Below are 26,674 nucleotides of genomic sequence, written 5' to 3'. Positions count from 1 at the left end.
TATTTCCATGAGAACTTTATCTTTTTTGAAACATAGCTTTTTTGGTGTGGGGGATATTTTTTGTTAAAGTACTGTATCAGCCAGGTATGGTGACTTGCAGTGATCCTTTTCAGCTCCCCAGCACTGGGATTATAGGTGTGCACCACCACACAGGGTTTCAGTGGCCCGCTTGGTGGGCCCAGCATAACATGAGGTATTAGGGATTGAACCTGAGTCTTTGCACTTGCCAGGCAGGTGCTTAGACTGCTGAGCTATCTCCTCAGCTCTCATATTTAGTTTTTATCATTAGTACTATCTCAGGATGCAAGGCAGAGATGTGGATGTTTCTTCAGCTCTGGGATCCTTTGTGCCCACTTACTCGGAACGACAGCAAGTCAGGGAGTTAGTTTTGCTTCTGTATGGCAGATGTATAGACTGTTATAGAATACAGCTGGAGAGAAGCCAATCTGAGTTTTTCTGTTGCCTTATCAGGATGGAAGATTTAAATTGTTTAAATGCTGGTGAAAAGAAAAAGTGGGACAGAAGGAGGATGATCACATCTTGTTTATGGGAAACCAAAGCAGAAGTGTTTCAGGGTAAGACTATTAAAATGACAAATGGGTCAGGGCATGGTCCAGGAATGAAAAGAGTGATAAAACCGACAATCATAGATGTAGCATGGAGATGCCAAAGGACTACAGCACTTACTGATGCCATGTGAGACAGCAGGCGTGCTGGAAAAGAAAACTACCTTCAGAACACAGACGTTAAGAGTGTAAGACATCAGAAATGGGCACTTCTGTAACACGTAAGGTCTAAGGCACAGTCGTGGATGAAAACATTTGAGTTATAAAATCCAAGCTAATATTTACAGGATCTATACATTAAGGAATTGTGCTATTTTTTTTTTTTTTTTTTTTTTTGTATCTTGACTTTATCAAATACTGTTACTAGGTGTTCTAGTCCCCATTAATACATAGGAAAGCAGAGGGTTCTGAGATTTTTTTAGTAGTCCTAATATATGGCTAATAAGATGTAGAAACTTAAAAGTCAAGAATTTAGTGCCTTTGAGAGCTTGTTCATAAACTTCCTTGATAAGAATCATTTTGGGTTGTGTGAAAAAATATCTAGTCTATTAAATCCATTAAGCATACTGACAAGGGTTGACCAATTAGCTCAGAGGACTAAAGCACCTGCTTAGGCAGACACAGGGGCAGGGAGTTTGATCCCCTGGCCTGCCATGCCGGCCGTGCCCCTGGGGTGTGCTGAGATGGCGATTGAGACTGGGTGTGGTGGCATGTGCCTGTAATCCCAGCACTTGGGAGGCTGTAAACAGGAGGATTACTACGAGTTCAATCTACACAGTGAGACCCTGTACACCCCGTCCTAAATACAAAAAAAAAAAAAAAAAAAAAATTTAAAAAAAGCATACCGACAGATTGCTTACTGTGCCAGTGCTTGTGAGATTCAGTGAACATGAGGTAAACAAAGAAAATCTGCCTCTGAGGTGCTTACACCGGAATACCACTTCTCAATCCCAGCACTCTTTGACATTTTGGGTTCCTTAATTCTTTCTTTGGATGGTGGGGAGCTGTCTTGTGCATTACACAATATTTATAGTGTTCCTGGCTTCTACCTATCAAACACCAATAGTATTTCCCCAATTCTGACAACCTACTATACCTCCAGATATTGCCAAGTGCATGGGGAGAGGAGTGAGCAAAATATCTACAAATGCATTCAACTGAGAACCATTACCGTGATAAGAAAAGTACAGAAATAGACAAAAATTTGGAAATCAGTAGTGGTTTTTTATATGTACACTTGTCTATTTTCCCGTTACCCAACACTAAAATTTGGAAGACACTTTGCACAAATATTTGAAGCTCTAATCAGTTTATTTTGAGTAAAGGAATTATCTTGTATAATCCACATGACCCTGACTGACTCAATTCAGAGGTATCACTGAGGTTTCCTGGAGAATAAAATTCTACGCAGTTCATGTTCTCCCTGACTTCTCATGGATAAAAACTACCAGTTGTCAAGGGACACAGCCTACTTGTGATCATCCATTCCTGCCTGCTGGGCCTACAGAATTTTGACTTGCTTAGCCAATTCCCACTACTGTGTAGACCAACTCCATAATCACTCATTCTCTACTATTAATTTTGCTTCTCTAAGTGAACTTTGATTAATAGTCTTACAATCCTCTCCAGTGCCACTTCTTAAGAGACTTAAATACAGTAAGAAAAGGATCTATGTGACCTATAAGAAAGTTCTAGGCAGAAAGGAACTGGAGAACAGACTTGGAGATAAGAGCAAACCCTGTGGGTTCCAGGAATAATAAAACCGTTGGTTTTTAAAAAAGAAAGTCAAGAAAGTAATGTAATAGCACTGGGGGACATGAATGATTCCTGAAGCATTCTGAAGATTAAGCCTGCCAGAGTTGCTATAGGATATGATGCAGGGGCTGATATAAAGACTCAGTATATTTAGCCTATACAATTAAGGCGTTTTCATCTCGTGCAATGGGATATTTGTTCCAATTACATACTTAATTCTAGGCTACTGCTTAGGTATTTTTTTTTAAAAACTAAGCTTGTGGCTGTAGAGATAGCTCGGCGGTCTAAGCACCTGCCTGACAAGTGGCAAGGACCTGAAATTGATCTCTGGTACCGCATGCCTTGCAGGCCCTGGAACCCTGCGTGCACTGTGATGGCTCTGGGACCCTGTACCAAATAAATAAAAGATTTTTTAAAAATTGAGCTTAAACTTACATACAATAAAGTACACAGCGTTTAATTCCTTGCAAGAACGATCATGGGGACCCACTTCAGCTGGGTCTTCAGCTTGTGGGCTCAGGCAATCCTTTCTCCTCACCTTCCCTCCAGCTTGTAATATTATCATGTTGGAAAAAAGTCCCTCCTGGGCCTTATGTACAATCTACAATAAAGACTGCTCAAATAGAATTTTACGGCTCAGTGAAATCGCTATATAAAAGTGCTCACTCACCTACCGTTACCAGGAAACCGACTGAACTTCAAAAGCCCTCTGGTGGTATCTCCCTGTTACTGTCTTCATTCTGAAAAATGAACTATCTTCATTTTTAATACATCATTAATAAGCTTGCTAGCTTGAGTAGAACTGAACAATATGAACTCTTTTGTCGGGCTTCTTTCCCTTAGTGTCTGTCACTGTGTGTATTGTGACCATTTGTATATAGGACACTTGATTTTTACTGCAATAAAGGTCAGCATGCATTTGTTTTTTAGCGTTTTCCTTCTCTAACTTGCTGATTCTAATCGCAGATCTGTATATCTGAATGCTGGTTACTTGACCTCCCAAGGCTATTGTGTTGATGTTTCAATTGTGTTGTAAACGTCTTGGTGCGGCTAGAAACTAAAATTTGAAAAACAGGGTTCTCTACGCCTTTGAGCAGAGATGCTGGAATAAGTTACAAGAAGTCATTCCACATTTCCTGATGGTCAAATGCCTCACTTATATCGAATCCAAACACGCGTAATACCTACGCACTCACAGAAACGCCAGTTAAAGGCGCGAAGGCACTGAAAAAGAATACCTGTAACCAGACCTAAATCGGCCAAGCTACGGGGCTCTCACGTAACCAGAGACGTTCACCAACCGCGACCAGCAGTGACGTCACCACGTCGAAAAGGCGCGTGACGTCTCCAGCGCGCCCAAACTTACTGAGAAACGGCTACTTCCGGAACCTTCCACTGTTAACATCATCGTTCTTTCCCACTTAACATAACTACGTTGCTCCTTCTCCCTTTATTGTGGTTTCTCTCGGTGGCTCGTAGGATACCCTTAGACAAGATGGCTATCCGGCTAACCTAGCGTCCCAAAGAGGCCGGAGCAAGCGCTCGCTCTCTCTCCCCCTCTTCCCACCCTCCCACTTGCACCCGGAAGCTCTAATGTTATTTCCGGGCCTGCAACTGCGCAGCCGCAGCAGGGGCGGGGCTAGTAGACCTTGTACAGGTGCCCGCTGGGAGAAAGAAGCGTTTTCTCGAACTTCTCGATACTCGCGAGAGTTAGGTGTTGCTAGGAGGTTCGGCGGAAGGGCGGGGCCGAGCGCTGCGGGGCGGGACTGAGTGCCCCGGGCGGGCGCTCGGGGTGGGCGGAGCCGACGGCAGCCTCGCGAAGGTTCCAGATTCACCGCGTGCGGAGGGAGGGCCGCGGTTCGGGCACTCGCACAGCGGTTGGCCCGTGGCTAGCGCTGCTGAGGTCCACGCCCGCGGGGACTACGGCGATTCCTGTCATTGCGTGCTCGCGTGCAGCTCGGGCTTTAAGTCCAACCCCGCCCGACCATGGCTTCGGCTCTGGAAGAGGTGAGGGGCTCGGCCCGCGGTCGGGCGAGCGGGCGAGCCGGCTCTTCGTGCGGGCTGTGCGGGCGAACGGGCGCCGGTGCCCTTCGTGTTCCCGAGGCCCTTTCCGCTCGCGTGGAGCAGCAGGGGACGGGAAGCGGCCTGTGGTCCAGTCAGAGAGAGGTCGACGGGGCCCGCGGGAGGGCGGGGGCGAGATGTCCGCCCCACGGCCGGGTCGCCTCGGGCGGGCGGTCCCTCCGCCGCGGCTTGGGTTTCTCAGGTGGCCGTGCCGGGCATTGTTTCCAAGCCTTTCAGTGCTTGGCGAGCAGCACTCTGTTACATGCTTACTTAGCTCTGTCGGCTCCGCTGGGGACTTGGTTGTCCGGAGATAAAATGGGAGTAGTAATGGCCTGGCGCTTTTCCTGGCCCCTGTAGGAGGGCAGGTACGCGGTAGGGCAGTGTCTGTGTAGGATTGAGGATTTGCCTGGCTGAAAATGCTCCTCGATTTGGTGAGCAGATACTGGGACATCTCAAATTTTAAGTAAAGGAAAAAAGTGCCGTAAATGAAGACAAATTTAGGATTTGTGTTGAAATACTTAGTCTGGGTATCCAGTAGGAAACCGCGTCTGGTGTGGCTTTACTACACGTGGGTGGCTCCTGCAGATCTGTAAATACTTGGGGCCGTTTCCCCTTTGTTTTGAGATAAAATTTATCTTTTAAACTATTTTAAAGTGTACAGCTTGGCGATTTTCAGTATTACGCAGCCATCCAAAAACATTTTGATCACCCCAAAATGTAAAAACGGGATAAATGTTATTTATACAGTTGTGTCCATTCACCCTTTACCCCCAGCTCTTGGTCACCAAGGTACCTCTGGCATCAGTGGGTTTGTCTGTCTAGGTGTACGTATGTCACTTAAATGAACCATGCTCTGTGTGGCGTTTTGATTTTTTGAAGCCTGTAACAGTGTCGTTTTCCAGTTCAGCTGTGGTGTGAGCATGTATCAGTAGTTGATGGCAATAATGCTGTGAATGTTTGTGTACGGGTCTTTTTGTGAACAAGTTTTGAGTTCTCTGGGATATATATCTAACAGTGGAATTGCTGGGTAACTGCCCCACCATTTCCGAAGTGGTTGTACCATTTTATATTTCGTGAAGAAATGTTACAAAACAGTCCAGTTTCTGGGTCTTACTTGGTTTTGTATTTATGGTACCCTCGTGGTACGGATGAAGTGTCGAACATCTGTCCTTCTGTCTGGTTTCCATGTGTACATCCACAGAAAATGACTGTTCAGGTTCTTTGCCCATTTGGAGGGCAATTTGGATTTAAGGTCTCGTGAATATTATGAAGTGTAGGGGCTGGAGAGATGGCTCAGTGGTCTAAAGCACCTACTTAGAACAAGCTTAGCAAAGCATCAGGGACCGCGGTTCGATCCCCCAGCACCACATGCCAGCCAGCCCCGCCCCCTGGTGGGCTGAGCTGGCCACACACACACACCTCTCTCTCTCTCTCTCTCTCTCTCTCTCTCTAATAAATAAATAAATAAATAAAATTTAAAAAAAAAGATAATGTAGTAGAAATAAAATACAGGTTTTTCATTCACAGAACAAAGGTAGATCAGAAGTAACTACCTAGAATGGCCTAGAGTATAGGTGCCCAAGCTGCGCTGACTGATAGGCTGGCCTTTGCTTTTTTCAGTTTGCAGCCACAAGAACTGAGGAGATAAACCCAAGAAATTGTATCTATCTATCTATCTATCTATCTATATCTATATAGATAGATATAGATATATAGACTATATAGATAGATATATCTATATCTCTATATAGATATCTATATAGATATATCTATATATATGTATATATATATCTCGTTTTCATATAGGAACAAATACAGTTTGTTTGTTTTTTCCCACCGATACAGTGTCTTGCTCTACAGCTCAACTCATAGTGGTCCTTCTGTCTCAGCCTCCCCAGCACTGAGATTACAGTCATGCACCACCACACCCAGTTTTGGTGGCAGCATGGCACACCCAGAGTTCCAGAGCCGGCTCAGCATGTGGTACCAGGGATCAAACCTGGGTCCTTGTGTGTGTGCCAGGCAGGCGCTTAGACCACTGGGCTATCTGCCCAGCCCAATACAGTCATTTTATGTATCCGTATTACATTGGAATTAGAATCAGAATGAATTTTGAAACTGTTATAATAAGAAGACTAATGTGAACTGAAACATCTTGGTTTTAGCTTCAAAAGATTTTTTTGGCGGGGAGGTCTGTGTAAGATGAGGTTATTTTGGAGGCATTGAACACTGCTGGATTTTTTTATACTAAGTTAATCTGTTACAGATTGGGAAACCTACATCTGAATTGAATAATATAATAAAAGATAAGGAAAAGGAAAAAGTTTTCTGTTTAACTGCATTAGGTTATTTTTTTATCCATAATTTTATTGATAAACAAATAGCAATGAGACAGTTTCAAATTATTGAAACTGATAGTTTCAATAATTAACACATTGCATACATTGCATTAGGTTATTAAGAAGCAAGCTTTAAAGTTTTATTATATTTATGATATTTATGAACTTACTGTTAAAGATTTTTTTCCTATCTGGAGATTGAACAATTTGCCCTTCACACTGAGCTACACTCACCTTCCCCCTCCACCCTTTTATTTTATTTTTTTTAATTTTCTATTTTTTGGAGACATGTTCAATTTGCTTTCTTTAAAAGGAAAACAAAAACAGGATGCTTGAATTATTTTCAATCCAGTAAGTTAGAGGAAAAAAACAAAGTTGCATTTCAGTCCTGGAAAATATTGATGAGCTTAATCTTTAGCTCTTCTTTTGGTGAGTTGAGATGAAAAATAAGTTTTATTTATCATAACTCATTTACCTTCTATTTTAAAACAGTTACAGAATGATCTAGAAGAGGTAAAGGCATTACTGGAAAAGGCTACTAGGAAGAGAGTACGTGATACCCTGACAGTTGAAAAATCCAAGATTGAAACAGAAATAAAGAATAAGATGCAACAAAAATCACAGAAGAAACCAGAACTTCTTGACAATGAAAAACCAGCCGCTGTGGTTGCTCCCATCACAACAGGATACACAGTGAAGATCAGTAATTACGGTATGACCTGCCCCCTCCATCTCAGCCTCTGACAAGGAGAAAGCCCTTCTGCTTGTTGATTGAAACTTTTTATGTGGCTTGTATGTTTTGTATGTTGACAGAGCTCATCTAGGTTAGATTGCAAGCTGACAATATATACTGGCATGGTGTTTATTAGATGTTAGTAGGTTAGCTAGATAGGTTTTATTGAAGAATTGAGAGTCTTAAGCTTACGTTTTACCTTGTGCTGGAGAGGAATTGAGGAAGCTAGAATTCCATTTAAATGGCTTAAAGAAGTGGAAATGACCAAATTAGACAGTGGGTTTTGTTTTTTGTTTTTTTATTTTTTTAATGTATTTAGTATAGGATCTCACTATGCAGATCTGACATGTAGTGATCCTCCTGTTTTCAGCATCCCAAGCACTAGGATTATGTAGCCCAGGGTAGTCTCAGACAAGCAGTGAACTTCCTGTCTCAGCCTCACAAGTTCTGGGCACTTTACACCCAGTTTCAATCACAGTCTCAGTGTACCCCAGGGCCAGGGCTGACACAGCTCACCAGGGATTGAACCTTGGTCTGCTGAGCTATATGGCCGGCCCTAGACAGTGTTGATGTTGAGTCATCTAGCTTAGTGGAGAATTACTAGAATTTAGGTATAGGTCAGAATTATTTTCCAGACAGGGTAAATGAGCTATCTTTTGTTGTTGCTTTGAGACAGCTTCACTACATACGACAGATTGGCCTTGAACTCACTATTAGCCCAGGGTAGTCTCAGACGAGCAGTGAACTTCCTGTCTCAGCCTCACAAGTTCTGGGAACATGCCTGGTGAGCTAATCTTGATGTAACATTTTTATTCTAAAGGACTTAGGCTTTGTATTAAAAATTTGAACTTGAAACGAAGTTCTCCAGTTGTTAGATGCCTAATTTCAAGTACTTAATTGTTTTGAGGATCATTTTCTTTATCTAAAAATTTTATATGGAGTCTCATTTAATAACCAAATGCAGGTCTTCTGAGGTCACTAAGCTGATTGCTAAATGAGGAACTATATATGGTATATACATTTTGATATTCAGAAATCTTGAAACTCCTAAGTTAGATAACTTTGTTTTTATTTACACAACTCTTACATACTGAACTATAATATGAAGTAATTCCTTGATTCATGAACTTAATTCTTTCCATGATTTTGGAATTTTTTTTGCGGTACCGGGGATTGAATTTAGGACCTTGCACTTGCCAGGCAAGCACTTACTCTACTGAGCTATCTCCCCAGCCCTTATTTTGGTCTCATTTTGGACAAGGACCAAATCAGATTCCCCCAAAAGGTCAACATTGAAACTAACCAGCAAATTTGATTTTCTTCCAATTTGGTTTGCAACCAGAATCATAGAAAGAATGAAATTCTGAACCAAGGAAGGTACCACTATATTACAGTGTAAGTACAACAGTACTGTATAGTACAATTAGCAAAAAATACTGTGTAAACAAGGTTTACTCTACAAAGCGAGACATTGAGGATCTATAAAGATGTACAGAACTGTAAAAAAAATCATAAAACCAAGCAGATATTAAACAAGGAATATTTGTACTGCTTTTGGTTTCTGTTACTGGGTTTTCATACTTTTACTTTATTACTGAGCTTTCCCATAAGCCACATGCATTTTGGTGTTCCAGATACAGTTTGAGAGACCTGCTTGTGACCCACCATCTTTTTTGCTTGTTATTGGTAGGATGGGATCAGTCAGATAAGTTTGTGAAAATCTACATTACCTTAGCTGGAGTTCATCAGGTTCCTGCTGAGAGTGTGCAGGTGCATTTCACGGAGAGGTGAGTTTTTCTCATCATGGGAAAAATAATGATCATTAAGAATTGACCTTATTATAGGCTTCTTTTCTGTACAGTTGCTAAAATTCTGCTCAAATTTAGAATTATGTCTTCTACCTGCTTTGAAGCGGTGTTGAAGAAATATGGCATAGTCAGATGTACAGGGTATTTGGAACTGTAAAGATAATGTATTCACCATTGTTCTTAGGTCATTTGATCTTTTGGTAAAGAATCTAAATGGGAAGAATTACTCCATGATTGTAAACAACCTCTTGAAGCCCATCTCAGTGGAAGGCAGTTCAAAAAAAGTGAGTATGATTTCTTTCTTTCATGTCGCAATTTTGTGATAGCTAATTCAAGTGAACATAGTTTAGAGTTGAAATACTTGGATAATCAGAATGAGTTTTCAGCTCTTGTACTACAGTATAGAAAACTGCAGCCCACCGCCTGTCTGTAAATAAGGTGTGACGGGAAGGAGCATGGCAATGCTTGATGTACCGTTGCGGCAACTTTCCTACTACAACGGCAGAGTTAAGTAGCTACGGCAGATCCATGTGGCCCATGAGAGAAAATACCTGCTGTGTGGCTCTTCAGGGAACATACTGGCCAGCTCATGTTGTAGAATAGATTGGCATAAGAATATTGTAATAAAAAAATAAGAATATTGCATTAAATATGGGGGAGAGAAGGCGCATAACTTAATGGCAACTGTTAATGGGTATACTGTACGTAAGATTTTGGTATATAAAGGGGGAAGGAAGTACTTAGTCTAATTATGGTAAATGTTATAAAAATACTGAAAGCTTTTTTTGTTTGTTTTGTCTTTTTGAGGTAGAGTCTTGCTTTGCACTTCAGCCTATCCTTACACTCGCTTTGTAGCCCACTTGGCCTCAAACTCAGAGGTCCTTCTGCCTCACCCTCCCTTAGTGCTGGGATTAGAGGAGTGTACCACTACATCCTGCTTAAAATTTATTTTAAAAAAAAGTTTTATTCATACCTTTTAGTAGTGACACAAATCTTTTCAGTTCAGATAAATGAAGCTTAGTACACCATGCATATACATATTCTCTGCTGTTGTCTGCTACATATAATAACTTAAAGATATTAAAATGTAGTTTAGTGATCAGCTAGTATCACTGCATCCTTAATGCACTGATCCCATAAATGATGGGATACTCAGGAGTCCTCGGTGACTTGATCACTGTTTAAGGAGTTACGTGTTATTCCTTCCCTTCCCGCTGTCCAAATACTTTATGCTGTATCACTCTTTCATCACTAAAATTCAGCCATTCTTTCTCTACAAATATACCAAGACCAGCTTATCTTGGAGTCATCCATTCTGCTTTCTCTGCAAGTGCGTAGAATTCCTGTCTCCTGGATCCTGCATTTCCATTCATATTTCATCTCAGAGAAGCCTTTGGAATGAAGTTCTAACCCACCCCTTCACTATTAACAACCTATTTATCTTGACACGTAACTTTTTTTTGGGGGGGGCGGAGTTGGTGGTAGTTTTGTTTTGTTTTTTTGGTACGGGAATCAAACTGAGGACCTTGTGCTTGCTAGGCAGGTGCTGTGCCGCTGAGCCCACCATTTATTTAAGTTTAGTTTAGTTTTGTTGTTTTTGGGGAAGGGTAACACTTACCAATTGTTGAAGGTATTGAAATTTTACTTATTTATGGTCTTTCCCCTCAATGAGTTTTCAGATTCTAGCCTATTCATACAAGTATGACAAGCACCTAGAATAAATCCTACTCATACTAGGCACTTGATTGAGAAAAGAATTGTTCTGTGAATAACCATTGTATTTTTCCCACTTTTCTTTTAGGTCAAGACTGATACAGTTCTTATCTTGTGTAGAAAGAAAGCAGAGAACACTCGGTGGGAATACTTAACTCAGGTTGAGAAAGAGTGCAAAGAAAAAGAGTGAGTCTGCTTTTCATTTCTTCAAGGATTTTAACCAAGTTGTTGGCTGGGGTTATAGTTTTACTGTGAGTAATAGAGTGCACTTCCTAGTTTGATTGACCATTTGTCTCCTTATGTTCACTAACTTCATTGTCTTAATTCTTTCTCAACTATCACAGCCTGCTTGAAGAGGACATAGCCTAGGGTGTTGGTTTGGAAGAAGGTTTTTGTAGTTACAAGTGGCTCATTAGTTCTTATTCCCAGCCGTAGAGGTGTCTCTCCATGTATTGGGCCTGTTCCCAGGACTTTGTTTTGGAAGGTCCAGCAAGACTCAGATGTCCGAGTTACGTGTTTTGAGCCCTCAGATTTTTTTTTCATTGCCAACTCTCCCATTGTTGGGACAAAATACTTGAACCTGCAACTTTGCCACTTACCAGTCTAATCATTTAAATACAGCATAGCCAAAAATTGATTTTTTTTAATTTTTATAAGTAATATAACAAATGTAAAAATGAGTTTTATCAAATGTATTCAATAATTTTTTGTGTATGGTATTTCTTAAAACTCAGTACACAACACAGTTTTGCAATCTGGGTAGTATCTAGTGTGTTTCTCAGTTCTTTTTGCATTATTGTCTTTGAACAACACACTTTGCTGTGTTAAGAGGACTTTCCTTTTTTTCTGTGGGTGGTATAATTTCTTTTTTAAAAAATTAAGTTTATTGGTGCATTTTAGGTGTGCTGATGATCACAATCCTCATAAGGAATTGTACCTGTATGTGACATAGCTTGATTCCTTTTCTTCTCATTTTTCCTGCCCTCCAGTCTCTCTTCCCCTTATTTACAAAAGCTTTGTTTCCATTGTTTTCTTTTCCCCTACTCCCTCCCTAATGCATCTTTCCATTTGAACAATTTTTTCCTGCTTCACAAGTATCTATTTAACATTTTAGTTCTTTGTTTCTCTTGGCAAAGAAAACAGTGTGATATTACTTGTGTGTGTCCAATGTATTTCACTTAAATGTATGCTCTCAAGGTGTATCCATTTAGCTAGAAAAGGCTCAGGCTTATCCTTTAATGGCATAGTAATACACCATTGTAAAAAAAAAAAAAGTCCACATCTTCTTTATCCATTCACCAGTTGATATGCATTTGGGATGCTTCGAGATTTAGCCGTAACAAACAATGCTGCTGTAGACACGGACTTGTATCTATCACTGTGGTATAATACTTTTATTTTCAGAAGATATGGGGGTAGTATAATTTCAATAAAATGTCTACCCACTAAATGTAATGGTGAATATGTCAATGATGGACCTCTTTTTCTCTCTTTTGGACTTTGAGACAGTCTCACTATGCAGTTAAGGCTGGCCTTGAGCTTACTTTGTAGCCCAGGCTAGTCTCGAGTTCTCAGTGATCCTCCTGCCTCCAGGTGCTGGGATTACAGATGTGTGCCACTACTGTGCACAGTGATTTGCTCCTGGGGCCCAGGAAGCAGAACGGGGGCTTGGCGGCAGGGAGCAGGAGAGATGCAGTCTCTGGAGGGACCTCCGGCACCTGGCCCGCCTACCTCCTGAAAGCTCCATCTCTGAACATGTGGCACTTATGGGGGGACATTTCTGATAGTTTTTATTATCATTGCTGTAGAGTGAAAAATACTAAAATACTTTTATCCTTAATACTGTTTGAAAATATGTATTAAAAGGTACTTGATGGTGCTACACATCTGTAACCCCAGCACTTGAAAGGCAAAGAGAAGAGGATTGCTGCAAGTTTGAGGCCAGCCTGGGCTACATAGTGAATTCAAGGCCAGCCTGAGTTATACAGTGAGACCTTGTCTCAAACCCCCCACCCCCAAAATAAACTAAGATCCTTCCATTCTGGGTCAGTTGCTCTGTTTTAGAGTTTCTTCAGTGTGATGTCTGAAGTGTGATTTCTTCAGTATCACATAGCTGTCTGTATGTCTTTCTTAGCTGGTGGCCAGCATGCTCTTGGGATGTGATTGGCTAGAGCTTTATGTACTGAATGAATAATTATGAATGGATGGTTGATTGACTCTAAGACCATGCTTCTCTGACCACCAGGCTCAGATCCATGAATCTCAGGCTTAAGAGAAAATTTTTTCTAATGTGTGAGTCTCAGTACATGTCCATATGAAATACACTTTTGGTTTTTCCCCTTATTTTTGGGGTTTTTTTTTTGTATTTTTTAGGGAAAGGTCTACAGGGTGTTCAGGGTCTCACTACTAGATCAGATTCATAGAGATCCACCTGTTTACAGCCTCCCTAAAGTTTCTTTTTAATGTGAATAATGTGGTTTTAAAAACCAAAGTAAGTCAGAAAAGTAAATGCTTATTTCCCTGCTTAGAAAAGTCACTTGAGGGGGAACTACCCGCTCAGGCCCCCCTCCTGTCCCTCTCTTGGACAGGAGCTTTCTTTCTCTCAATAAATATATTCTGCTAAAAAAACAAAAACGAAAACAAAAACAGTCACTTGAAGTCCCAGCCTTCTGTAGTAATGCCTGCTGTTCTGATTGTGTTCAAGTGTGTATTATGAAGATGAATTCTTTGTGCTGTGTTGATGGGAATATTTTGATGGGATAATCTGTCTTCGTCTTTGCTCTGCCCTTCTGTTAACCTGAAATTATTTGGCTCCATGTGTTGACGTTTCCATTACTGTGTGTTTTCTTTTTGACAGAAAACCATCCTACGATGCCGAGACAGATCCTAGTGAGGGATTAATGAATGTTTTAAAGAAGATTTATGAAGATGGAGATGATGATATGAAGCGAACCATTAACAAAGCTTGGGTGGAATCAAGAGAGAAGCAAGCCAAAGGAGATTCAGAATTTTAAGACTTTAAAGTCCTTTTGAAAACTATGATTTAGAAATTTCTGATATTTCCAATAAAGGAATGTTGGTGAGCTGCACATAGAAATTTGACAGAAAGCTACAAAGCCTTCAAACTAAAGGCAGTGAATTCTCCATTTCTTACTAGAGGATTTATTTAAGATGCATATTAAGTACTTCCTCCAAAGATGGTTTCATTAGTATCCTGGTCATTTTCTTTATGTAAGGGTTACATGGTATTCTCATTGAAATATAAAAAGTCTTACCTAAGGAAAACAATACATCGTGTATATTTTTGTTCATCTAGGAGGTAGAAAACAGAAGTATATGCTTGCCTGTAAGTTAAAGATGTCAGCTCCCACTAATGTAAGAATAAGAGTAAAACAATTTTTTGTATAAAATTCAAATGTGTGCTTGTGCTTCAAATTTACTGTAGAGTGGATGGTCACCTATTGCCAGCTTGAACAGTGCAGAGCAGGGACTACCATGCACTAATCCAAACACAAATGTTTCTATCTAGATTTAAATATATTTGTTTATGAATATAGAATTGAAGTAATAGACAAGCATCTTTATGTAAGGCCAGTTAGTAAGTTAGTAAGTTCTACCATGGATCAGATAACTTTAATAACCATAAAGTAAAAATAATTCATTCGAAAGTCCATTATTCCTATGTTCAATAAAGTTGGATTTTTATGTAACAGAATAGTTTCACTATGTGTTTGTCCACAAGTATATCACACAGGAGAAGTCAGGCAGTACAGTGAAAAGAAAGCATATACATGGAAGAAAGCTCAGGTGTATCAACCCAAACTATAGTTTGTGAGAATTTGGTAGAAGAGGTAGAATCTAAAATTAATGTACAGAAAACATCCTGTAGATGGTAAAATAGCCCTTAGTAGGAATCCACTGGTCTCTTGGTGTGCTCTGTTGTACCCTGGGGAGAAATGGCGGCAGGAATGAGAAAAGGAAGACCAGAGCTGGGTCAGGTGGTAGGCAGTCAGCCTGGTTGGCAAAAGGACCCCTAAGCGACTGTAGGGACATGTATTTATGCCTTTGCACAGTCACAATACATATGTTGCCTAGCAACTAATAACCCAATTTTCAGGCAGGATGTTTTTCTCAAGACAGGTGGCTTGACTGCTTTAGGCAATGTGGCCTCATCCTGCCCTCCCACAGATCATCAATTTCCAGTGTCAGCAGCTCCCAGCAAGTAAATACTCGAACACATACATGAGTAAAAGACCAGGAAGAGGACAGAATAAACAATGCATATGACAGTTTTAGAATGTGGTATGTGGCTCTTCAAAACTAGATGAAAAAGTAAGCTTTAATGATACTAACATAATTAAAAATAGCCCTGTGTCTGGGCCTGGTGGCACACTCCTGTAATCTCAGCTGATGCAGGAGGAGCAGACTGAGCACATAGCGAGACCAAGTCTCAAAAATAGCCCTATAGATATATTCTATAAGCATCAGAAGATCTAATGTATAATACAGCATACAAGTACCAAAACATATTTCCCTGCAACTAAAGTTTTGGAGAAAATTGTACTTTGTGACTTCAAATCTCAAAGGAAACTAAATATTAAACAACATAATATGTGGTAAACACGCCTATGACTACAAATAGCACATTGGGTGTTCCAACAATTAGGAACAGCTTATAGAAGAAAGGTAAATGACCTTTAATAAGGTGTTCATCCTGTTCAAGAACAGATACTGAGAACCACTTTCTTACCTCTCACTGGAAAAACTTAAAACATAATTTTGAGTGTTGAGGCAATAGAAAAAAAAGACATGAAAAGGTCACATGGAAGTTATGTGGTAGTATCTGCCATTGTGTATCTTGTTGCTGGGACGTGATACCAAGCATTGGCAATTTAAAGGAAAGATTTATTGGCTCACAGTCTGTAGAGATTTCAGAACACTCTTGATAGGGAGAAAGGCAGAGGAGAAAGCTTCTGTAGCATGGTGGCAGGAATGAGGGAGGTGTCCAAGGTCACGACCCCAGTGACCCAGCTCCTCCAACTGGGCTTCACCTCCTGGAAGCACTGCCCCCCACACGAGTGAGTGATCAGTGGTGTCACCTGTGATCTCTCTGCTTCCCCAAAGCCCCACCTATGTGCCCATGATGCTCTGGGGAGGACATTAGATATAAACCATAGCTATGTATTTATCCTTTCAAATTTATAGGATCCATGAAAAAATGACATGTAATGATTAATGTAGAAGATTGAAACATTGTCAAGGGAAGGGGAAAACAGTACAAAACACTATGTTTACATTTTCCTAACAGTGTGAACACTTATTTCAGAAAGAAACTAGAATGATAAACCAAAACTAATTATCACCCAGTTCTCAGTTTTGCAGACTAAGAAGTCCAATATCAAAGTGCTAGTGTTTCTCGATCAGGGCTTGGTGTTTGCCTCCAAGGTAGCACTTTCTGGCTAATACAGAAAAACGGTGGAATCAGAAAACCACTAGTGCAACCTGTAATGAAATGACAGGCCCAGGTAACAATCATCAATGAAATACATCAGCCGTGAGGTAAGAAATTAATGGTGAACTTCAAATATGAGGATCAAGCTGATCCTACCTGGACTAACTGATAAATCTAAGCATGTATGGTAGGAAACTAACCACCACCACTGATGGAAATATATTTCCCTAAAAACAACCCGAATCTAGTCAATTCTCAAGATGATAGAAATGGAGACAAAAAAAGGATGCATGAAGAAGCGTGGCCAGAATTGTTGGACAGCTTGGTTTCTCCAATAAAAGACAAAAAAGGAGAGGAGAGTGACAGGCACTTAGGAAGCAAAAAGGATTGTAGAGAAATGGCAGCTGAATGAAATGCGTACTTATGCTTACCATCAAATGACCCAAAAGTTGGGAGAGGGATGAGAAATTCTATCAGCAAATTTGTTACGATTTAATACTAAGTAATAATTTGAGATACTAGATACCAGTTGAATTGCCATACGAATTTAGGAAATACATATCCAAAGTATAGTATGAAAATTCTTTCCCAGCTCTCCTTGAGTTCCAGACTGCTATTAAGTTGAATTCCACCTGGAATCCCAAACACTGCCACTGAAACCTTAACTGTTTCTTCTGAATCTATTTTTCATTTATTTTTATCTTGAAGTTGCCCTTTGCCATCTATTTTAGCAGGAACCCAGAAAGCCCATATTACCTCTTCAATTATTAGTCTTGTCTTTAAGGTGGGTGTAAAAATACAAACCTATAATCCTAGCACTCAGAAGGCTGAGGCAGGAGGATCACCATGAGTCAAGGCTAGCCTAAGCTATATAGAGAGCCTATCTCAAAAAAACACAATACAAAAAAAAAAGAAAAAAAAAATCTAGAAACTGTCCTAGAACAAGTCTTCTTTGCTACTACTGTCTACCTTAATTCAGGCTCTGGATTCACAATTCAGACATCCTAACAGGTTAGTTTTTGTCTTGTATGATGATCTACCACGTAGCTATCAATGATTTGTAAAAAAACTGGTCTTTTTTTTTTTTTTTTTTGAGACAGGGTCTAGCTATGCAGTTCAGATGACCTTGAACTATGTAGCCCAGGCTGGCTCACGGGCAAATGCTGGGATTACAGGTGTGCATCACCACACCTGGCTTTAATGTCATTTAAAACTCCAATACCTAGTACTGGATATATGAAATGCTCTACGAATGTGGCTCGTCTTATGCTTCATATTTCTGATACTTTGAAGTGACTGGTTTCGTTGTTTGATGCATTCTTTCTCTTCTTTGTGCTTTACTCCTACAGTGACTCTCATCACTTGTCACCTGATTTAAGTATCTTCATGAATATTTTTTCTGATGCTAAGTACATTCTTCTATACTGCTATGCACAATTTTTTGTCACTGGGCTGATCACACGGTTGTCAACCTTTGCTACCCTTACCTGTTTGTCCAGCATATAACTAAGTAGGAGCAGAAGGGATAAATGCCATTCCAAGGTATCTCTTTCCTCTTTTTCTTGTCAGGGGCTTAGAGGTATGTTTTGTACTGCAGGCCCTTAGATGAGTCGGAAAAACAGTGGTTCTTTTTGCCAGCTTTTACTTGCAATTCATTGTTTCTCTAACAATAATTAATATATAAGGTAAACTCTGCAGGCAGATTACAAAATGCCATTCATGAATGACCCCTTGGTTGGCTAAGTCATCTGTAAGAAATAACTCTTTATGAAGTAACATTCTTTTAAAAACGCAAAAACCCTCATAGGAAAAGAAAATCATAACATGTTTTCATAGAACATTTTAAATTCTATATTTTACTGCATGTGGGAACAGTATAACTATTAAATCAAAAATGTGATTCACTGATGATGAAACATCCAAGTTTCTTTATATAAAATTTAAAAGTAATTTAGTTATAAACAAGGTACACAAGTAAACTGAACCCCTATAAAATTAGGGTTTTGTTTATTGAGAAAGTCTTTTCTTGGCAGGGGCTGGTTACCCTGAAAGCTCGGTAGATTCTGGAGCTGATTTACCACATGGCTCGCTGTACCCCAGAAAGTTGGCCGTGGTCAGCTAAGTGACGGAAGACAATACGACTAAGCCTCCAGCGCCGCTTCACACCACGGGGACGGGACGTCATAACACAACGATTTCTGATCCTAACAGGACAGCTGTCCCGAGGAAGGGCAGCAATTTCTTCATCAGCTACGTCCTATGAGAAACCACAAAGGTACATGATCGGCACCCCAGGCCCCACCTGTGGCTCCTTTAGCCGCTAATGCTCTGAAGGAGATAACTCCTGCTATCATCAACAACAATTCCCAGTGCCTCCTGCGCCTCGAGATGAAGGGCAGGGTTGAAATGCAGGAGAAACTTTGGGTCGAATAATACCCCAATTTCTCTGTGGTCATCACTCATCAGTACTTCCCTGGGACTGGATAATGAAATGGCTAAAAGGCTACTTAGGAGTGAAGAGTCATCTTTAGTCTGAAACTTCCCAGAGTCAGATTAAAGGCTATTTGTGTATGTAGACTTGGAGTGTTTGATCTTATTCTTTAGAAAGTATACTGATACTAAATCACAACAAACAGTATCAGAAAGTGATCTCACGGGAGTTTGTGATTTGTAGAAAAGGATTCATTAGCTAACCTGAAGATCTTTTGGCAAAATGGTATTCTTCCTGAGTGAATTGATCCGCAGTCTCTCATCTGCATATTCATAAGCCATTTTTCGTCTCTTCACATCACGTAACATTCTCCAGTCTACATAATAACCTCGAACTTGGCCTGGGGCTGAAGAAGGAACCACCTAAAAGACAGTGGCAAGGATTACGGGAAGGGTGAGGCCAGTCAGCGTAGGTCCAGGAAGTGCTCCTCAGTCCTGAAGTCTTCTGGTCACTAGGATCTAGGATTTCTTTCACAGTTATTCTGGGTTACTTTAATAACTCAAAATAACAGATATACTATTTCAGAACAACTTTTACGAACATACAGAGAGGTAATAAGTAATATGAGGTCAAGAATGTGAGCTGGAAGATGACAAATTTTTAGAAAATTTTTTTAACTGTTTAACTTTTTCTTAGGCTAGTATCCAAAAAGTAAAAACATAGTGAGGGCCCCCCTCACCTCCTTCCGCATCTGCGCAGCAATTCCCGCCTGCCGTGAATATTGTTACTAGTTGCTATACATCCCTCCGGAGGCTTGTCTGTGGAAGGGCATATCTACATTCCTCTTCCAATTTTCAGCCCTCTTTTTACTTAACAATACACCTGAGAGATCTTTTCGTATCTGTAACAATCTTCCTCATTTTCTTTAAATTGCATAATATTTCACTAAATGGGTGCATCATTATTTAACCTGCAACTTACTGGTGCACAGTGAAGACTATACAACATACCTCACCATTTATGATAAACAGTGCTACCGTGAATAATAACGTATGAATCATTTCAGAATATAGCTGCAGGATAAATTACTGAAAGAATTTCAAGGTCGAAAAGAACTTAGAAATTGTCACCGCTACTTGACACTAATTATTAACACTAGTTAGCTAATAATTTATAGTTCAAACCAACAAAAACAGGTAAAAGGGGCAGGGCATCAACTGCTAGAAACTTAAGTCTCTTTCAAACCAGAGGAAACACAACATGTTAACTAAATTGAACTAGTTAAACTATAACTAGAAAATAACGATGGCTTCCTGCATTTACAGAAAAGATAATCATTTAACAAAATAGAAAACTAAGAATAAGTACAGAGGAGCTATTCTTCAGTGTATTAACAAAAAAGAGAAACTAAGGCCCTTTCCATTTTCATTACTAAACAGAAGTCCCAGGAGGAAATACAAGGCTTCTAGAATGGCCTTTTGTCAATGAGACGAGCACAGATGAAATGCAAGCATCAGTTCAGCACGTATTTATCCATACTCGTCGTCTCTAACTTCTTCCCTCCCCCTCTCTTGGCCGCTTCTGCAACCCCCCACTGATTCTGCGTTCTTCGCGGTCCCAACCACTTTCCCACTGAACTCTACAGCCGGTGCTCAGTGCTATTTTTAGAAGCCCTTTCAAAAGCCAGCCGCCTAGTCCCCTACTCCTTCGAATTCTGTCGCCGCTCGCTTCCGGGCCACACATCCCCGGACTGTCGCCCTGCCTGGCTGATGGATTTCAGTCACTTGGTGCGGCTGCAGTCTCTAAAGCCACAATTTTCGGACACTTTCTCTTCCTTGCCGACACTCAAGGCCTTATCCGTAAAGCAGAGTCAATCTCGCAGCTTTCAACGCGACGCGATTAGCCGCTTTAATAACACCAAATTTACTCCTGCAGCTTGGACCTGCCCTGAACCAAGCTGAAGAGGCGCGAAGGCCTGGGGACCGGTCCACAGTAGGCTCTGAGTGGCAGGGTCGTGGGGGACCCGCAGGCTATGGAGCGCAGAGGTGAGGGGTGAGGGTGGAGGTAAAGGTGCAAGCCTGACCTGCCGGAAAGTCCGCAGCAGCGAGCGCAGCACGGAGGCCGCCATGTTGTCCTCCACAACAACAAATCGCTACAACTTTATTGACAGCGCCGAATTACGCAGGCTCGAGGGGCGGAGCCCGGCTGCAGAGGGCGGGGCCTGGCCGTAGGGGGCGGGGCATCTCGGGGGAGTCTTAAGAGAGAGTTAGGTGCGAGATGTGACTCTCGCGGTATTTCATGTCATTCAGGCAAATCACAAAAGTAGGGTGAGTTTAATGTCCCTGGTGCGTTGTCCTGCTATTGGTCGCCTCTTGGTCCCTTTCCATCTTGTTTGCACACCGCCTTAACCAACCCATGTCTTCCCCTACCTCTTTTACTGCCAGTTTCTCTTCTCCTGCCCATCTCCCTCCTGTCCAACCTGCCCCTCTTCTGTTCTCTACCCAGGGTGGGGCAGTACTGCCAGAAACCTAGGAATAGTTCCTAGCTCCGTCATCTTTCCTGTAGATCCTGCAAATCCCTCCTTTCTCTCCACTATCTTGGTGGTGTGATGAAGACAGCTCTCATGTAGGTCTAGGTAATATCTGTACTGGGGTTTCAGGGCTTAAGCATTTTGTTTGGGGGCAGGTGGGTTGCATTGTCCTTTAAAACTTGGTGTTTTTTGTAAAGTTATCTTTTTTTTAATGTATTCAGTACAGGGTCTATGGGGTCTCACTAGGTAAAGCAGACTCGTAGTGCTTCTCCTGTTTTCAGCCTTCCAAGCGCTGGAATTACAGGTGCGTAGCACCTCGGGGGTGTGGCTGGCATGGTACACTGGGGATCGAACCCCGGTTCCTGTGTGTGCCTGAGCAGGCGCTTTAGTCTGCTGAACTATCTGGCCGGCCCTAGGTCATCTTCATAGCAGCTGGGTTTTTTCTTTTTTTGTTTGTTTGTTTGTTTTTGTTTATGGTCAAGGATGAACCTTTGAGGGGCTCTTTCCTCTGGACATAGACAAGTATCATCTCTAAAATGAGTTGGTGGGTATAGTGAGGAGAGGCCTCTGCTATTTATGTCCACATTGTTACAGTGGAGCCTACTGGAAGAAAGGAGAACTGAATGAGCACTCCTTTCTTCTGAGGTCAAGTGTATGGGAACGTTATCTGGTGGAGTAGGCGTGTGTCTGAGAGGCCATCCGGTGGGAAAAGATAACATGAGCTCCTGTTAGAATCAGAAAACTTAGATCAACATCATGCACACATCTGTCTCAAACCCAGGGAACATTTTCCTCTCCCTTCCAATTGAGGATTATCTCCTGTAATTGGTTTGTGAAATGGATTCCCTGTGAACTTTTTTTTTCAAAACTAGTTTTCGAAGCATCGTTTTTACTTCCAGTAGGTGGTGTTTTCACCCTACATTACTGGGATGGTGGGGAACAAGGCCAACAACCCATCTTCCAATCCCATAGGAAGAATGGGCAGCATGAGTACTTATGTCTGGACTGGGCACAGACTGAAGCCAGATCTTCCTGACAAGTGGCCGGAAAAGGCAGGCTGAAGCCACAGGAGCCAGGAAAACCCAAGTGTTTGTTATTTTGACAGTAGTAAATTAATGGTGGATGAGGACATAGGCATAGATCTAGTGCTCTCAGGGATGGTGGGCGCGTGTGCATACCTTGGAAGTGGGCGGACTAGTGCAGCCCTGGCAGTTGTTTACCACATTACTATCAAGGACATTGCGGTAGTTCCAGGTGAACAGCCAGTTGGATGAGGTGTGTGAGGCAAAGCGCAGGGCAGTGATGATGAACCTTTTAGAGATTTCAGTGATCCAAACAGCCCACTGAGGCACGTGTGCCATAAGTTCACTGGTCTGGGGGAAGACACATGGAGCTTTCAGGCCCTTTGTGTCCTCAGGAACCCCCATACCTTCATCTGTCCAGAAATTCCTGAAGGCGTCTTTAAATGGAATTAGTGACTTTTAAAAAATTGTGGTATGATCATATGCAGTGTTCTAGCCCTCCCCCACCTTATTTTTGGTACCAGGGATGGAACCCAGGACCTTGTGCTTGCCAGGCAGGTGCCTGTGCCACTGAGTTATCCTCCCCCCACCGCCCAATCTTAGCCCATTTTGTGCAGTTAGCATGGAATACCTGAGACTGCATAATTTATCAAGGACCTCCTGGCCGCTGGGAAATACGCCCTAGAGGGACCTGCACCTGGTGAGCACCTTCTTACTGCATCATCTCAGAAAGGCAGGATAATATAAGAGTGAGCAAGAAAGCCAAGCTCACGTTTTAAAAATATCTTTAAGTCTTTCTTTATCTCTTTTGTTTAAAAAAAAAACAGCAAATGGATTTTTGTCAGTATATGTTTGTGATACATGATGAATACAGCATATTCACCTAGGAGTGCTGATGCATGTGCAGAACACACTGCATGCGGCTCCAGTCCTCCCCTTCACCTGCACCTCCCCACCCTCCCCAGGCCAAGATCCCCTTCACAGCTCCATAAAGTCTGTCTCCCCATTTTCTATGTGTTTTATAACAAGCTTACTCTCAACACAAGGAAACTGCTCCCGTGATGGTAATGCGAACCCACAAAACAGCTAATCGCTTCTTCAGCGTCTCGTAACATGGTTGCACTGGGGATTCGGTTGCCAGAGCATCAACTTTGGGGGACACATTCAAAGCACAGCCCATAATATACAATTTATCATCCTGATGGTTTTAAGTGCTCAGTGATATTAACCACATTTCACATAGGTGTGCATCCATCATCCACCCCAAAATTTCATCTTCCAAAGCTGAAACTCCATACCATTAAGCAATTTCTCATTCCTCTCTCCCCCAGCCCCTGGCAACAGGTTGACAGATAGCTAAATGAGCTAGACTGATAGATCAGAAAGCAACCCCAATATAATTAGGATTTTATCATATATTAAAGCATTAAAAAATTGACTAAGTGGTACTGGAGTAACTAGGTACGATTTTGGAAATTTTTCTAAATTATAGTTTTACTTCTTACTATGAATCAAAATAAATTTTAAAGACTTAAATATGACTGTATTTTTAAACATTTAAATCTCAGTAGAAAAGTGTCAGAATATCTAATAACGTTAAAGGTATTCAGCCTCACTAGTTTCTGAGGAAATGAAGATTCAAACAGTGAGATAGATCGAAGCTAACAAATTAGCAAAGGCTTGATAAATTCAGCATTGCGATAAGTGTAAGGAAACAGGTAATTTCATATCCTACTGATAGGAATATAAATGAGCTTATCTTGTTATAGAGCTGTTTGACAGGTTTTCTTCAAAGCTGATACCTGTTGACCCATTTATGCCACTTTGAAGAAACTTTTCCAAGGAAATATCATGAAACATTAAAGTTTTTATATGAAGACATTTACCATGGTATTATACATAGGAGCAAGTAAAGTACAGCAGTACAGGGAGAATGAATTAAATAAAATTACAATTCTAAACGTAAAAAATCAGATGCCACAATGAACGTAAACATTATGTGCGGCAGATACATACTAATAAAATACAAACTTTAAAAAATCTGATGGGGGGCAGGCCAAATAGCTCAGCGGATTAAAGTGCTGGGGTTAGAACCCCTGCTGTGCCATGCCAGCCTCACCCCTGGGGTGCACTGAGATGGCTATTGAGACTGGGCATGGTGACACATGCTTGTAATCCCAGCCCTTGGGAGGCTGAACACAGGTGGATCACTATGAGTCCAATCTATGTAGTGAGACCCTATACTAAATACAAAAAAAAAAAAAAAAAAAAAAAAAAAAAAAAAAAAAAAATCTGATGGGATTCAAATTTTAAAATATGTGTGACTATAGATAAAGTATAAGTACAGATTAGATAGAAGAAAGATTAGAAAGGAGATAGGGCCAGGCATGTAGCTCAGTGGCCTAGCGCCCTCTTGCTTGACAAGCACAGGGCCCTGAATTTGATTCCTGGTACCAAAAAAAGTGTGTGTGTGTGTGTGTGTGTGTGTGTGTGTGTGAATTACTATTTTTTTAGATGCAAAATTTTCCTATGATTTTCCCCATTATTTTTATTGATTGTCCAGGCTCTTGGGTTTCATCTGGGCAAATGTATATGTGAACATAGTAGACTTTTTGTTTTTTTCATTTTTTTATGGCTGTTAATTCAGGAAAAAAGGTTGCATAAAATCCAGTCTGTTCTGTTCATAATTTTTCAAATACCAAAGTAAACATACAAATAAGGAGATGGTAACATTCATCTTATGAAGAGTAGAGTATTTTATTTTATTTTGTATTTTAGTAAGGGTCTAGAGGGTCTACAGGGTCTCACTGCGTAGATTGGACTCCTAATGATCCGCTGTGTTCAGTCTCCCAAGGGCTGGGATTACAGGTGCTTGCCACCACACCCAGTCTCAATAGCCATCTCAGCGCGTCCCAGGGGCAAGGCTGGCATGGCAGGCCCGGGGATCGAACCCCAGCTGCTGCGTCTGCCTAAGTAAGTGCTTTAATCTGTTGAGCTGTTTGTCTGGCCCTAGACAGTAGAGTATTTTAAATCATAAAATAAGCTCCATAAAGTACAGCAGGCAAGTGATGCACAATGCGCATATAGGTGGCTTACCAACTCCCTCCCCTGAGCGACTCACCTGCAGCTTAACAATTGAATGGGGTTCAAAACACCCAATCAAGTACAGTATACTTAATCAAAATAATTTCCTTTACTCAAACTTTCTTTCTAAATTAAGGCTTTTATCTACCCCTTTAAACTTCCTCTTCTTCCCAATTAACTCCCATCCCATTAACTCCCACCCCTTTTCAAAATGTACATTAATGCTGTTAAGGAACATGCATGGTGGGCCTAGAGCTCAGTGGCACAATAATATATATTTAAATCATTAAATTAAGCTTCTTTTTTTTCTTCAAGTTTTTTTCCTCTTATAATCTATTAGGCTTCTCAACCAAGATCAAATATTTAAGTCTGCTGCCCACAAACATTATTTCACACAACAAATCTCCATCATTTCTACTCCATATTGAGGAGAGGAAAAATGGCCCCCAGAGCCCTTGTTCAATGCAGCAGTCACCAAAAACACCCAATCTTTCAGATAACCTCAGTGCACTTTAGGAAATAAAAAATTACCTGGAAGCAATTTGGCACATAGGTTGGCTTTTTAACAAATTAAAAACAAAAAACCCAGCAGCATTACACTTGGCGCCATGACACTGACTCGATTAATACCATCTTAGCACACTCAGAATTCAGTCTTTCACATTATAATCAAGCATAATGGTAAGTAGTTACTGTGTGACTTTGCTACGAATGACAGGTTAGGAAATGAATACTTGACTTTTTGTAGAAACCCAAAGCTTCTGTTCAGATTGCAATAACCACACACATTGTAGACATAACATGACACTGTGACAGGTTATAGCAAAAGAAATCTTTACTCACCCAGTGTCTCTGAGCAGGACCTGATGGTAGATGATGGATGTAACTGGCTGTTGCCTCTAACCACAAACACAAGCACATGGAGGATGATGTTCATACCAGGGTGTTCACTTCGTGTCTCTCAGAAACAATAGGCTAGAAAAGTATGACGCAAGGACAAAATTGTGAGTGTTTCTCTTTTTCCCAAGAAAAAGCTTTTTGTCCATTTCATGCATCACTTTTTTCAGCCTCATACGGTTTCACTTCTTCCTCCATTTATTTTCATGTTTATTCGGACAATGAGCACTGCATATATGTACCTATGTGATGCTGTTTATTACATATACACATAACATCTTGG

The 26,674-nt window shown here is 41.0% G+C and overlaps 2 protein-coding genes across 2 annotated transcripts; one reads left to right on the top strand and one right to left on the bottom strand.

Annotated features, from left to right (window-relative positions):
• Window positions 1-7,213: 7,213 nt before the first annotated feature.
• Cacybp (calcyclin binding protein) lies at window positions 7,214-14,254 on the top strand. Its single transcript, XM_023710179.1, has 5 exons — window positions 7,214-7,433; window positions 9,145-9,241; window positions 9,447-9,546; window positions 11,064-11,161; window positions 13,833-14,254. The coding sequence occupies exons 1-5, from the start codon at window positions 7,328-7,330 to the stop codon at window positions 13,987-13,989; spliced, it is 558 nt and encodes a 185-aa protein (XP_023565947.1). The 5' UTR covers window positions 7,214-7,327; the 3' UTR covers window positions 13,990-14,254.
• A 3,798-nt stretch (window positions 14,255-18,052) lies between these two features.
• Window positions 18,053-21,034, bottom strand: Mrps14 (mitochondrial ribosomal protein S14). The gene is made up of 3 exons (XM_004626783.2): window positions 20,942-21,034; window positions 19,122-19,280; window positions 18,053-18,684 (listed from the first exon to the last, which is right to left on the bottom strand). Exons 1-3 carry the CDS (start codon window positions 20,984-20,986, stop codon window positions 18,502-18,504), a joined length of 387 nt encoding a protein of 128 aa, XP_004626840.1. The 5' UTR covers window positions 20,987-21,034; the 3' UTR covers window positions 18,053-18,501.
• Window positions 21,035-26,674: the final 5,640 nt, after the last annotated feature.

The sequence above is a fragment of the Octodon degus genome, unplaced genomic scaffold, assembly GCF_000260255.1.
Source record: "Octodon degus isolate 3935 unplaced genomic scaffold, OctDeg1.0 scaffold00017, whole genome shotgun sequence".
Taxonomy (NCBI): Eukaryota; Metazoa; Chordata; class Mammalia; order Rodentia; family Octodontidae; genus Octodon; species Octodon degus.
This window is presented reverse-complemented; position numbering and strand designations above follow the sequence as displayed.